Source organism: Mustela nigripes, chromosome 13 (assembly GCF_022355385.1).
Source record: "Mustela nigripes isolate SB6536 chromosome 13, MUSNIG.SB6536, whole genome shotgun sequence".
Classification (NCBI taxonomy): domain Eukaryota; kingdom Metazoa; phylum Chordata; class Mammalia; order Carnivora; family Mustelidae; genus Mustela; species Mustela nigripes.
Window position 1 is genome coordinate 96,917,062 of NC_081569.1, and position 15,754 is coordinate 96,932,815.

General features: G+C 37.3%; 1 protein-coding gene across 1 annotated transcript in view; it reads left to right on the forward strand.

The window, feature by feature from the left end:
* Nucleotides 1-1,525: 1,525 nt before the first annotated feature.
* The window catches only part of KLHDC1 (kelch domain containing 1), a 51,391-nt gene continuing 37,162 nt past the window's right edge, over nt 1,526-15,754 (forward strand). The window contains exon 1 of the mRNA XM_059371275.1: nt 1,526-2,033. Within this exon, the coding sequence (XP_059227258.1) occupies nt 1,899-2,033 (135 nt within the window). The 5' untranslated portion in view covers nt 1,526-1,898. The remainder of the gene's footprint in view (nt 2,034-15,754) is intronic.

The window sequence follows — 15,754 nt, forward strand, 5'->3', positions numbered from 1 at the left end:
TTAAAGATTTATTTTTTTTATTTGAAAGAGAGAGAGGGAGAGACAGAGACGGCATAAGCAAGGGAAGAGGCAGAGGGAGAGGGAGAAGTAGACTCCTCGCTAAGCTGGGAACCAGGTGTAGGGCTCCATCCCAGGACCTGGGGACCACAACTTGAGCCTAAGCAGACACTTAACCACGTGAGCCACCCAGGCACCCCAACAAAGTAAATGTTCTAATAATTAAGTTATTATTTACTCCTCACTTAAGACCATTTTGGGTGACAGTTAAAGTTTAGACTCCTTGGCATAATGAACAAAACTGCGTGACTTCCTGTCTCAACTTCATCCCTGGCTGCTCTCTATAATCATTCTAGTCATACTAAACTCTTCATACAACTTTTAAGAAAACTCAAGTGTCTCTCTTTGTGTACCCCCTTCCTCAATAGATCGCATCTTTCCTTCCCATTTTTCTGCTGTATTTTGTCCACATTTCAACTATACAACTCTTCATCCTACACCACATCTATTTCTTTATATATCTTTACCTCTGACTGGACTTAGAAGCCCCTGTGTTAGAGCTATGTTTTATTCATCTTAAAATTCACTTTGTCTTTTTGCTCATTTAGTCAACAAATATTTATTTAGTATCTACATGGTACTAGGTTCTGGGGAGTCAATAATACTTGAGTCCTTCAGTGTTTCCAGTCCAATAGAGCCTGAAAACCCATGCTCTACATTAACCAGGTACTTAATATATACCGACTAATGAATAAATGAACTTATTCTGAGTCTTGAGCAGCCACAGGCTCTTCAAAGAATGATTCTGGACAAGCACATTTACAGACACTGGTAGAGTTATCATCTTCCTTCCTGGCCATAGCATCATTTAATGACAAGGGTTCACCATCTTTGTCTGTAGGGGGCCAAACCCTCAATATTTCCAGCAGTGTGGGCTATATGGTCTTTGTTGCAACTGCTCAACTCAGACCACCCAACCCTGTGGTTGTGGGGTTAAAGCAGCCATAATCAACGTTTAACTGAATTAGGGTGGCTGTGTGCCAATAAAACATCATGGACAGATGATGAAATTTGATCTTCTCAATCTCGGGAGTCACAAAACAGCATTCTTCTTTTGATTTTTTTCAACCATCTAAAAATGTAAAATCATCTTAGTTTGTGGGCAGTACAAAAGCAGGCGGCAGAGTGACTTTGGCCCCCAGGCTGTAGTTTGCTGGAAGACGTTTTAGAAAATCCCTAATGAAAAACAAAGAGATTATATATATATATATACACATATATATTTGTGTATATATATATATATACATACATTATATTTTAATATATTATGTCATATACATATGTGTATTATACATTACACTATTGTAATTATTATATACTATATAATATATAGATTTATATAATTAGTATATTATATACATATACATACATAGACACATATGATATATATTAAATATTACTTTATTTCTAATAAATACATGCAAACACAGATACACACCCTTCATTCTTGTGGATAACCGTCTTTGCTGGAGGTTGAATGGAAAAGGAAACCCACACACAGCATTAGTTAATATATTATGTCACAGCAGCAGCAACATTATGAACCAGAAGTCTATTTATCAAGGGAATAAGATACACGGTGAGGTTGTACTGCCAAAACAACGCGGTCCCAAGCGGAAAGAAATCAGCAGGTGGCAGGACTCCGAAGCCAAGGCACCCCCCTCACTGCTCAGACCCGAGCATCCCTAACCGGCAACGCCACCCCGGGCCAGGCTTCCCGGGCGGGCTGCGGGACGGCGCAGACGCACTCGTTCCGCCTTCCCACCAATCTCGACCCTCGACGCGTTCCGTTAGTGCGTGGAGGAGCCCGGCGGGAGGAGAGGCCGCTCCGTGGGCAGGGGATGCGGCGCGCCCAGCGGCTGGACCCGGCGACGGCGCGGATGGCGGACTCGCAGCCGTTATGCGTGGCGGAGAAGCGCAGAGGCCACTGCGCCGTGGTGGACGGAAACTTCCTCTACGTGTGGGGGGGCTACGTGGTAAGGGGAAGAGGCGGGACGGGGCGGACTCGCGCCGGGAGCCCGTCCGGCCTCTGGGCCCGAGCGGACGCCGAGCGCCCGCCCACACCCGGCCCCGAGGCGGGGGGCCGGTCCGCGGCCAGGGTCCGGCGCGCCCGGCGCCCCCCGCGCCCCGCCCGTCCCTCCGCGGGCGGCCGGTCTCCCAGCCGCGCCAGGGCTTGTCGCCGCCCCGCCGTTGCTTCCACTTTGAAAGCCTTCAAACCCGCGTTCCGGGGCTCTTCCCACTCTCCGGCCCACCTCCCCCCGACTCCCCGCAGCTGTCCAGTAATCCCCGGTCTGGCCAACGCTAAGTCCGTCTCTGCGCGATTAATTATCTCTAAATGCTTGCGCAGACTTACAGGCACGACGAGGACGCCGTGCTGTTTATTATTTTGTAAATATTTCCCTATTGCTCCAGCGCGATTCGGAATATTGAAATCACTGAAGCATTTGAATATTTCTAAGCGATTTTTAGTGGCATTCCTTTATCATTGGGCAATTACGAAGTTTTTTCGAGCCTCAAAATAGAGGCATATTAGCAACAATATACTAAAAATTGCTTAAATGCTTATTACAGGAGAGGTTTGAATGTGTGTATTTGTTTTGTTTTATAATCATAGGATTATAGAACCAAGGATTCTAAAGCCAGAAAACAGTTCAGGAATATATGCCAACCACTTCGGTTTACAGGTTTTTTTTGTTTGTGTTTTTGTTTGTGTTTTTGTTTTTGTTTTTTAAAGGCAAGCCATCTGGAAGTTCTCTTGGAAATAGAACCTAACATTTTCTGACTGTCTCGATACTGTTATGTGACAGATGTAACATGACTGAAACACTCACTGAAATAAAGTACATACTATCTCTGTTAAATGATTCTCAGATCCAAGTCGGTTTTTGTTGTTGTTTTGTTTGTGTGCTTATTTTTAATTTGGTGCAGTATCAGGAGGGGAAAATTAGAACTAACCTTTGAGTGCCTACTATACCTGGCATGTGCTAGGAACTTACACATCCCTAATCTTATATAATCTTTTCCATACCCTGTAAGGTAAGTAATAGCCCCATTAAAAATAAGCATGATGAGTCAAAGAGAATGAGTCAATGAGAATGAATAATGGCCATTTGACCTCAAGGGCAGGAGATTCCAAGGTAGGTATACTGGATTTCCAAAGGCTATTTTTTCCATGATAAACTAACATAAATTAGATGACTCTGCTTTCTCAATGTCTAATATTTCCACCATTTGTTCTTTATAGAAAAGGAGCCTAGATATAATGATGGTTTTATGCAGAAGAAATATTTTAATTGTTTTTGAGCTCTGCCACTTGAAGATGTAGGTGTCAAACTTCCTCTGTTATATTGATTCTTAATATTGTAAAAGTTAAGTGAAAAAAATCTCGTTTAAAAAAGTAATCCACTATCTCAGATCTGGTGACAGTGTATATTTCTTTTGGGTCTACAAATGAAATGTCTGAATATTTTTCATCTCCTTTTAATCTTGAAAATCGTGTAATTGATAAGATTCCAGGTGTTCAGGTTGTAGTAAGTGAGTAGACCATTTATTGATCCAATGAGTAGAGTGCTGTTAGAACTGCTCTGAAAAGTGCTTTACAGCTTTAACTGGAGTCTGCTACAGGCATACCTTGGATGTTGGGGATTTGATTCCTGACCACCACTATAAAGGAGGTCAAATGATTTTTTTGGTTTCCTAGTGCATATAAAAGTTACGTTTACATTATACTGTAGTCTATTAAATGTGCAATGGCAAGATGTCTAAAAAATATGCATACTCTAATTTTAAAATATCTTATTGCTAAAAAATGCTAACCATCATTGAGCATTGAGCAGGTCTTAATCTTTCTGCCGATGGATGGTCTTGCCTTGATGTTAATGGTTGCTGATCAAGGTGGTGGTTGCTGAAGGTTGAGTGGCTGTGGCAATTTCTTAGAATAAGACAGTGATGAAGTTTGCGTTATCAATTGACTCTTGCTTTCATTAATGATTTCTTTGTAGCATGTGTTGCTCTTTGATAGCATTTTACCAACAGTAGAACTTCTTTCAAAACTGGAGTCAGTACTCAAACTGTCCTACTGCCTGATTAAGAAAAGAAAATGTAATATTCTAAATTCTTTGTTGTCATTTCCACCATCTTCACAGTCTCTTCACCAGGAGTAGAGTCCATCTCAAGAAGCCACTTTCTTTGTTCATGCATAAGAAGCAACTCCTCATCAGCTCAAATTTTATCATGAGATAACAACAACTGAGTCACCTCTTTAGGCTTCACTTCTAATTCTAGTTCTCTTGCTATTTCTATCATGTCTGCAGTTCCTTCCTCCACTGAAGTCTTGAACCTTCAGGTTAAAAAAAAAAAAAAAAAAAAAAAAAAAACACACAATATCCGTGAAGTGCAGTAAAGCTAGTGCAATAAAACAAGATATGCCTGTACTTTTTAAATTCCAGGGATTAGCTGCTAAAATATGCCTAAGACATGAGTGGAAGGAAAAAATGGGAGGCAAGAAAGAGACACTGAATATCATGAGAAAAAGTAGAATCCTTCTGTTTTATTCAGATCCTTCTGAACAGAAAATAGCTAAAAGGCCGTGGAATCTGGAGGTAATCCAGTAGTCAATAATGAAGAATAGTGATCAAATAATTCCAGATTGTATAGCTGCAGTTTTCGTCCTTACTAACAAAAAACAATGTGTGTTAAAATTCATAAATATATATCCTGAAGCTTGAATGGCCTACAGATAACTGTCTAGATTACTCATTACTCTGTTGTCAGATGTATTCTGTAGGATAGTGTATCAGAAAACAGTTCTACCTCTTTCTAGAGGTAAGAGTGGAAGTGCTGAAAAAAGTAAGTGGCATATTTGAATTGGTGCCAGAATATTCTTTTGCACCTACTTCTTCCATATCCTTTCAGTATCATGCAAACTTTAGTACTGCTGCAAGGAACGTTGAGAATTTCTGAGTAGTTTTCCCAAATTTTGGAGGAAAAGCATAGGGGTTTAGCATGTTTGTAGGTGGTATGCTTTCCTTTTAGGGTTTTATTTCCATAACACAATCGCTCTTAATTATTTTTGCCCTGAAATTTTCCTTATAAAAATATGTACATAAATATGCTTAACTACGTATTTCTGTTCTGGATGTGGACTTAAAGCGAAGATCAATTTAGAACATGTCTGAAAAGAATCAAGATGAGAGGCTTACAGTGCCAAATATTAAAACATACCATAATACTGTAATAGTTACAGCAGTGCTCCTGATGCAAGATGAGTTAACATGATGGAATGGAAAAGAAGTTACATAAACAACCTAGCATACCAAACTATTTTATACTTAAAAGGTACCGTTTTAATTCTGGAAAAACAATTATTTAATAAATGGAGAAAATGATAGATTAAAGCCTTAGGATTGAAGAGTTGTTTTTTTTTTCTTTTTTTCTTTCTTTCTTTCTTTCTTTCTTTCTTTCTTTCTTTCTTTCTTTTAAAGATTTTATTTAGAGAGAAACAGTGAGAGAGCATGAGGGGAGAAGGTCAGAGGGAGAAGCAGACTCCCCGTGGAGCTGGGAGCCCAATCCAGGACTCGATCCTCGGACTCCGGACTCCGGGATCACAGTCTGAGCCGAAGGCAGTTGGTTAACCAACTGAGCCACCCAGGCATCCCATGGATTGAAGAGTTAATGTAGGAAAATTAAGCTATATCATATCAGAGGAAAATATGTGACTCTTAAAATCTTAAGTTGAGAAAAGAAAAATGAATTGGGTAAAAGTATGAAGGAAAAAGATTGGTAGATCAAACTTTTAAAAAAGCAAAAAAAAAAATGCTTTTAAACAGCATAAAGTAAAAAGGCTAATGACAAACTGGGGAAAATATTTGCAACATATATGATGGGCAAAAATAGAGATTTATAAATATCTATACCAATAAAAGTATCTCCATTGAAAATTGACCAGTGGATATGTACAAGCAACTTACACAAGAAGAAATACAATATGAATCAAAAGAACCCAACTGAAAATGAGATTTTTCTTCTTCAATTTGCAAAATCAAAGAGAATTTTTGAGAAGACATGAGGAAATTAATTAATCTGATAATGGGAGCACAGATTTGTATGACCTTTTTTAAGGAGAAGTTTAGTGATGGGTATCAAAAGCCTTAAGTATGTGTTCTCTTTAACCTAATCGTTCTGCTTTACATACTCTTACACCATGACATAGGCTGTTCATGTCATGTGGAAGACACTTATTCTTTTCAGATGCCCAAAATTTGAACCTCCTTTCTCTATTGTAGTATTGCCCATCAAATGTCTTGTTAGGGATATATGTTGTAGTTGTCTGACTACCTCCTACCTACTTCTCTAGAATGTAAATTCTATAAAGATAGAGGTTTTGTTCCCTGTTGTAGTCCCAGCATCTAGTCTACGTGGCACCTATAAAAAGAGGCTGGGTGCCATGTACTCATTTTTCTAGCCTCCTTTGCAGCTAGGTTGTGGGCAAGTGGCTTGGACTCAGATCAATCTGCTAGATTTGGACTTGAAGTAAAGGTGTAAGAACGAGGACCTGAAGAGGATTCTTAACCAGCAGTAGAATCTATAGGAAGATGGAGGTCCCTGACCTAAAGGGCAGAGCTACAAACTGCAGCATGTTGCTTCCCAGTGATGGGTTAGCTCACCTGTCTTGTTCTCTGGCTCAATTTCAGAACTTGCTCTTCCTCATGGAGATCAGAGGCTGGTTCTCCAGCTTCCCTTGAGGATTTTGTGAGAGACTTCATATTCACTTCTGAAAATTTTAGAGTCTTAATGTTAAAATTTAAAACGTATGTACAAAAAGGACATGTAAAATAAGTATCATTTAAGTCAAACATGTTTAACTTCCAGATTAAGAAATCGACAAGAACAAGTACCTTAGAAGTTTTGTTTGTCTTTCACTTACTTCAATGCTCCTGCCACCCAACAGGGTACCATTATCTTGATTTCTAGTTAATCACTCTTTATAGTTTTGCCACACACATGTCTATCTCTAAACAGTATATTATTTGGTTTTGGAATCCTAGCATACATTTTCTTTTGTGACTTAATTCTTTTAGTAAATGTATGTGTTCTAGATTCACACATTGCTTGTATTTGGCTACTGTGCCCTTGCATGGCTGTACCAGTTTTGACTTGATGTCCATTCTGATTCGTCAGTTTCCATGCTGCCTGGTTGTTAAATATCTTGAAAATCACCCCTGAATTCACACACCTGATGTCTGTCCTGTACAATATTCTTTTGTGTGAATTTACTGCAATTTATTTATTCCACTATTGTTGAATATTTGAATGTTTTGGGTTTTTTTTTTTGTTTTTGGTATTGTTAATGAGTGCTAGACTGAACATTTTTATAACATGTCTCCTATTTATACGTGCACAAGAGCATGCGTACCCTCTAGGGCACATACCAAGGAATGGACTGCTGGGTCACTGGGCATCCACATCTCCAAATTTACTCAGAGATGTCACTGTTTCCCAAATATTTGTATCAATTTGCACTCCCATCAGCCTCCTCCTTGTTCCACATCCTTGACAACATTTGATACCATCTGGCCTGAAATATTTTTCGAATCCAGTGAGTGTGACATATTTCATTGTTTTATTTGCTTTCCTATGATTACTATTACAGTTAAGTGTCTTTTCCTATGAACTATTATAAACTATTTGTATTTCCTCTTCTGTAAAAATGGTGATTCATATCTTTTGCTCATTTGTCTATTTGGGTTATTTGTTTTTTTCAAACTGATTGTAGGAATTCTTTAAGTATATAATTATATGAATTGAATAGGTCTTCTCAGTTTGTAGCTTGTCTTTGGGCTTTCTGGATGATTGTCTTTTATTCAACACAAGTTCGTCATTTTAATGTCTTTTCCTTAATGGTTTGTGCATTCTGCATCTTTAATCTTCAACAATATGGAGATCATAAAATTTTCTATATTGTCTTCTAAACAGTTTTCAGTTTTGCCATCGTTGTTTCAACCCTTTTTTATTTTTTAAAGATTTTATTTATTTGTCAGAGAGAGAGAGAGCAAGCGCGAGTACATAAGCAGGCAGAGGCGGAGAGAGAAGCAGGCTCCCTGCAGAGCAAGGAGCCCGATGCGAGAAATCCCAGAGCCCTGGGATCATGACCTGAGCTGAAGGCAGCGGCCTAACTGACTGAGCCACCCTGGTGTCCCACAACCCTTTTTTAATCTGAATTTTTTGTTTGCTTAGTTGGTTTAAGATAGGGATCCAGTTTCATTATTTTTTTTATATGGATAACCAATTGTCCTTGTGTCATATATTAAATAGTTCCCCTTTCCGTGCTAATGTGCAAACTCAATCTATCACACATCAGCTTTTCATGTATGTGTGATCTGTTTTTAGGTTCTTTATTATATTCAGTTATCTCTTTATTCTTTTGACAGGACCACATTATGTAAATTACAATAGCTTTATTAAAAGCTTAAATGTTTAAATGTTAAATTAGAAGTTTAAATACCCACTCTGTCTTTTTCTTCAGGAATATTTTGTCTTTTTAGAGCCTTTTGTGCTTTTGTAGTTTTCTTTACTATTTATTTTTGCAGTAAAATATGTAAAACTTATAATTTGCCATTTTAGCTCATAGTTTAGTGTGCAATTCAGTGGCATTAATTACATTCATAACATTATACAATGTTACCTCTGTCTAGTTCCAAAATTGTTTATTTCTCCAAACAGAAACTCTGTATTCATTCTGCCATAACTCATACTCCTTTCCTCAGTCCCTGTAACTTCTAATCTTTTTGTCTTTATGAATTTGCCTTTTTCTAGATATTATAAAGAATTGAAATAATACAGTATTTTCTGAGTCTGGTTTATTTTACTTACCACAATGTTTTCAAGGTTCATCTGTGTTATAGTATGTATAAGAACCTCACTCTTTTTTACAGCTGAATAAGATACATCGTATGTCTGTACCACATTCTGCTTTTCCACTCATCTGTTGATGGGATACTTGGATTGTTGCCATTGGTTGTGTACTGTGAATAATGCTGCTATGAAATTGGCATACAAATAGCTGAGCCCCTATTTTCAATTCTTTTGAGTACCTAGGAGTTGAAATGCTGGATCACACGGTTATTCTGCATTTAACTCTTAGAGGAACTGTGTAATTGTTTTCTCAGTGCTTCCTCATCTGTATAAACTTGAGAGTGAGATTGTCAAATAAAGTACCCTATTGAAATTTTATGTTACTGTATTTAATCATTAGATCATAGAAGGGTGACAGACATGTTGTGGAATTGAGTCTTCTCCAATTATATAGTATATCTCTCTACTCAGGATTTCTTTTAATGTCTTTTGATAACGTTTTACAGTGTTTTCATAGGGATCTTGTATATCTTTTGTGTATTTATTTCTTTGTATTTTTTATTTCTATTGTTAATTTTTTTATAACTAAATTCTCTGGTTATTGCTGGTGTTTTGAAATACAATCAACCTTGAATACTTTTGATTCTGGCAAACTTTCTTAATTTACATTAATTCTCATAATTCATCTGTTAATTTTCTTTTTATTTTCTATGTAGATAGTCATATAATGAGCAAATGATGACAGTTTTGTTTCTTCCATTCAAATTTTATTCCTTTAATTTTCTTTACTGCACTGTACAATGTTAAATAGCAGCTGTTTTTTTTTTCTTGTTTCTAATCTCAGAAGGGTAGTTTTCAACTATTAACCATTAAGTTTGATGTTTGTGTTAGTGTTTTGTTTATTTGTTTGTAGATAACCGTTTTCAAATTGAGGAAGTTTTCTTCCATCTAATTTCCGATGAATGGCTGTTGAATTTTGGAGAGTGATTTTTCTGCATCATACTGAGATAAACATATTTTTTCTCCTTTAGTCTTTTTTTTTTAAAGATTTTATTTATTTATTTGACAGAGATCACAAGTAGATAGAGAGGCAGGCAGAGAGGAGGAAACAGGCTCCCTGCTAAGCAGAGAGCCCTATGTGGGGCTCGATCCTAGGACCCTGGGATCATGACCTGAGCTGAAGGCAGAGGCTTTAACCCACTGAGCCACCCAGGCACCCCTATCTCCTTTAGTCTTTTAACAGGATAATATATAGTAATAGTATTATAATGCTAAACCAATATTGCATTTTCTAGGTTAAATGTAAGTTAATATAATTTTTAAAAAATACATTACTGGGTCCAGTTTGCTAATTATTGAGGGAGGATTTTTTTTAAATTTTTTTATTTTTTTAAATTAACACATAATGTATTATTAGCCCCAGGGGTGCAGGTCTGTGAATCATCAGGCTTACACACTTCACAGCACTCACCATAGCACATATCCTCCCCAATGTCCATAACCCAACCACCCTCTCCCTTCTCCCGCTCTCCCCAGCAACCCTGTTTGTTTTGTGAGATTAAGAGGCTCTTATGGTTTGTCTCATTGAGGGAGGATTTATACATCCCTTTGTAAGTGGATTCGGTATTGTTCCTTCTTTTATTTTTGGGATGGTTTTTGTAAGAAAGAGTTAATTATTCTTTGAATGTTTGGAAGACCTCATCTGTAAAGCAATCTGGTACTTTGTAGGGGAGGTTTTAAATCTCAGATTCAATCTATTTAAGGCTATGGATTGTTGAGATTTTCCATTTTTTTTCTTGAGTCAAATTTGGTAAGGTTCCCTCACCCCCCACTACTAGCCCCAGGAATCTATCTATTTCATTTAGTTTTAAATTTTCTTGGCATAGGGATGCCTGGGTGGCTCAGTTGGTTAAGCAGCTGCCTTCGGCTCAGGTCATAATCCTGGCATCCTGGGAGTCCTGGGATGGAGTCCCACATCGGCCTCCTTGCTCAGCGGGGAGCCTGCTTCTCCCTCTGCCTCTGCCTGCCATTCTGTCTGCCTGTGCTTGCTCTCCCTTTCTCTCTGATAAATAAATAAAATCTTAAAAAAAATTTTTTTTCTTGGCATAAATCTAAGTTGTTCATAATACCCTCTATTTAATCTCTGTAGTAGTTATAGGTATATCCTTTTTCTGTTCCTAAAATCATTTAATAGCAACTTCCTTTCTTTCCTTTTTTGAATAATTTTGCCAGAGGCTTATCAGCCTTATGAACCATCAGCTTTGGTTTATTTGATCTTCTCTTTTGTGTTTCTTTATTTTATTAATGTCTGCCTTTCATGTCCTACTTTCTATCGGTTTATTATGTTGTTAGTTCTTGAACTTCTGGTGTTGGATGCTTAACTCATTCTTTTTGAGATTTTAAAATTCTTTTAAATTCTTAAAATTCTTTAGCTGTCTTCCTCATTTTGATGAGCAGTATTTTGTTATTTTATAATCCCAATATTTTATACTTTCTGCTATTATTTCTTATTTAACCCATATGTTTGGGAAAATATTTTAAATTTCTATGTTATTTTTATAGGTATCTGTTATTAATTTCTAACTTAATTGTGTTATACTCAGAATGTGCTTATCTTTGTTGCCAGTCCTTTGGAATATGTTGAGGCTTGCTTTCAGGACTAGCATGTGATCAGTTTTCATAAATGTATCTTAGTTCTTTTATTTTAAACAAAGATTTTATTTATTTAATATTAGAGCATGCACACAAGCATGGGGAGAGGACAGGCAAAGGGAGAGGGAGAAGCAGGCTCCCTGATGTGGGGCTCTGTCCCAGCATCCTGGGATTATGACCTGAGTGCAAGGCAGTTGCTTAAACAACCAAGCCACCCAGGTGCCCCTATACCTTTGTTTTTATAAAGAATATATATTCTAATGATCAGGTGAAGTGTTTTATATATGCCTATTTTATCAATCTTGCTGATTGTGTGGTTCAAATCTCTTATATCCTTCTTATTTTATTTCCTATTCTATCAGTGACTATAAACAGGCATTAAAAACTCCTACTCTGACTAGATTTGTTAGTTTCTTCCTGTGGTCCTGTCAGTTTTTACTTTAATGTTTTTTAAGCTATCTTTTAATGTATATAGGACTTTAGAATTATTTTACCTAGGTAATTGAATGTTTTATCATTTTGTAATGATCCCCTCACTCTGTATTGCCTTAAAACATTACTTGCCTTAAAATCTGTTTTCTCAATACATTTACACCAGTGTTCTTTTGGTTAATGTTTGCATGGTATACCTTTTTCTATCTTCTGATGGTAATTGTGTGTATCTTTGTATTTTAGATGTGTGTGTTATAACCTGAAAATAACTGGATTTTGTTTCTGTCTAACCTGGCACTCTGTATATTTTATCTGAAGAGTTTATTTAGCCAATTTATACTTAATGTGATTCTGATATACTATTTTTACCAGATGTGGGTTTTTTTTTAAAGATTTTATTTATTTATTTGACAGATATCACAAGTAGGCAGAGAGGCAGGCAGAGAGAGAGGAAGGAAAGCAGGCTTCTTGCTGAGCAGAGAGCCTGATGCGGGGCTCGATCCCAGAACCCTGGGATCATGACCTGAGCCGAAGGCAGAGGCTTTAATCCACTGAGCCACCCTGGTGTCCCCAGATGTGGGTTTTTTTTTTATTTTTTTTGGTTTTGTGTTTGTTTTGAGAGAAAGAAGGGGAGCAGGAGTGGGGTGGGGGAGGGGCAGAGAGAGAATCTTAAGCAGGTGCCATGCCCAGTGTGGAGCCTGATGTGAGGCTCCATTTCACCACCTGAGATCCTGACCTGAGCTGAAATCGAGAGTTGGTCACTTAACTGACTGAGCCACCCAAGCTTCCCCAGATATGTTTTATATTTACCTCTCTCTGTTTCTCTTCCTCCTCCTTCTCAACTTTCTCATTTCAAGAATTGTTTAAGGGGTTTTTTTGGTTCTCTTTACACTTTTTTTTGTCTTTGTGTAGAAATTATGATTTATTTCTAACTGTGTAGTAGCTAGTCTATTTCAACATGAATACTTGGCAAAGTTCAAAGGTAATAGTTTTCTTTCTTCCCAGAGAGTCCAAGTACTTTAGAAAATTTCAAGTCCAGTCACCCCTTTTCCTAGGTAGTCTTATCCTGTTTCCCTCCCCTTAAATTAAACATTAAAAAAAAAAAATTTAACCCTTTTTACGGTCTAAATTTACCCACACATTTACCGATATCTTGTCATACTGTTTCTTATCACATCTCAGATCTTTAATTGCAGATCATTTTTCTTTTGTCTGAAATAACATAGCTATTAGAATTTCTTTAAATGAGGGTTATTGGCCAACTGTCCCAACTTTGGTTTGCCTAAAAATTTATTTTACCTTGGTTCTTAAAAAATATATATATATATTTAAAGATTTTATTTATTTATTTGACAGAGAGAGGAAGCACAGCAGGGGGAGCAGCAGAGGGAAAGGAGAAGCAGGCTTCCCACTGAGCAGGGAGCCCGATGTGGGGCTCCATCCCAGGACCCTGGGATCACGACCTGAGCCGATGGCAAACACTTAACTGGCTCAGCCACCCAGGTGCCCCTAAAATATATTCTTTTACTGGGTGTAGAATTATACGGTGACAGTTCTTTTCATTAAACACATTGGCTAATCCTTGGTTGTTACTCATGGGAATTCAGTCATTAGTTGCCATTTGTTTGAAGGTGATTTGTTTTTTATCAGGTGGTTTTTAAGAATATATATTTTTCTTTGATGTTCTGTTGTTTTACTGATGTGTCTTGGTATGGATTTTTGTTTATGTATGCTTAGATCTTGTTAGGACTTCCTAGATCTCAAGGATTGATGATGTTCATCAGTTTTACTAAATTCTCACCCTTTTTTTTTTTTAATATTTTATTTATTTATTTGACAGAGAGAAATCACAAGTAGTCGGAGAGGCAGGCAGAGAGAGAGAGGGAAGCAGGCTCCCTGCTGAGCAGAGAGCCCGATGCGGGACTTGATCCCAGGACCCTGAGATCATGACCTGAGCCGAAGGCAGCGGCTTAACCCACTGAGCCACCCAGGCGCCCCAAATTCTCACCCTTTGTTTCTTCAAATATTGCCTCTTCCTCATTCTATTACATGTTAATGAACTTCTGATTAGACTAAGTTCTTCTCTTTCTTCATGTCTCTTAACTTCTTTTTTGTATATTCCATCTCTCTGGGCCATATTTCCAGATTACGCAGTTAACTAATTTTCTTCTTTAGGTTCATCTTGACAGAACAATTTTAGTGGAATGATGGGTTCAAAAGCCAGATTTATTTGGATTGATGAGAAAATGACAGATGAAACAGTGGAGACATTCACTATAGTAAGAATGGAAGTTTTGTTGTGAAGAGAGCCAAGAATTAGGAGAAGGAGTTAAGGGAGGGTTTATTTGTTTTAAAGGTGAGTGATATTAAGGCATATTTGGATATCTATAGGAATGATCTAGTAGAGAAGGAAAACTTGATGATGTAGAAAAGAGGGGTTAATTTAAGAATGAAATATCTCAGAAAACAAGGATCTAAGTCCAAATTTTTCAATTCTTTGATTTATTTCTTTTGTACCACCCCATTTAAAGATCAGTGAAAGAGGTTTTGTTTTGTTTTAATCAGGCTGAGATGAGCCTGCTGTCAGTTTAACAAGTATTATTCATGTATCCATTCACTCAGTCAATCAACAAACATTACATTTGCCTTTTAAGTGCAGTTATTGTGCTGGGCTCTGGGAACAGAATTTGAACAAGATAAACATGACCCCTGCACTCACGAAGCTATGGGTTAGTGGTAGTAAGTGGATGCGATGCAGACAAAGGACTTGGAAGGGCAAATAGAGTACTGTAGGAGAGCATTTAATAGGAACCTTAATCCTTTACCCTTATTCTAGGAGATTACAGAAGATTACATTTAAACTGATTTCCAAAGAATGAGGAGTTAACCAGGCAAATTCTGGGAAAGCATGTCCAGAAGAGAGAAGACGACAGATAAAGGCCCTGTTGCAGCAAGGAATTTGCAGAAATTTAGCAGCTGAAAGAAGACTAGAGCATAGTGAATGAAAGGCAAGATGAGATTTGGGAGGGTAGCAGATGCTGTACAGTACAGAATCAGAAGAACTGCAGACTATCCTGGGAGCAGCTGGGAAGCACTGAAAGGATTAATAGTGACAGAATCTATTTTTGTAATATTTCCGTTGTAAAAGTGTGTTCATGAGGCTACTGGAGCCTGATGCTGTTAAACCTTAGAATCATATGGTTACTACACTCCTTCTTAAAATTATGTGCTTACTTATCCATCTAATATGACTTCTACAACCAGACATGAATGCAGCTTTCCTTCGAATTAACAGAATGATTTTCTACTCTGTGTGTGTGTGTGTGTGGGATAGTGGTAGAAGTCAGATACTTGGTAGTCAAGATACTATCTTCTAAAATTTAACAAACCAATGAGAAAATAATATTTAGTGTATAAATAATATATGCATCATATAGCTTTAAAAATACTTAAACTGCTGTTTTTAAAACTAGCTTTTCTGATTTATTTTGCAGACCAATAAATTTGGGAATTTGTATAAGGATTTGTTTTAATCCCTAAGTTTTTAGACTTAATATAAATAAGATTGTTTCTCTATTCTTTTTTCTCTTTTCATCATAAATGTCAGAATGTACTGTTCTGTTTATGTTATCAGCTTCTTTAGAGATTATTCAGATTCTGAGTTGTCACTTTGACTAGGTAAATTTATCTTGATCCTTAGAGTCTGTATTTAATGAATACCTAACACTATGCCTTGCACATAGTAGGCACTCAAAAAATA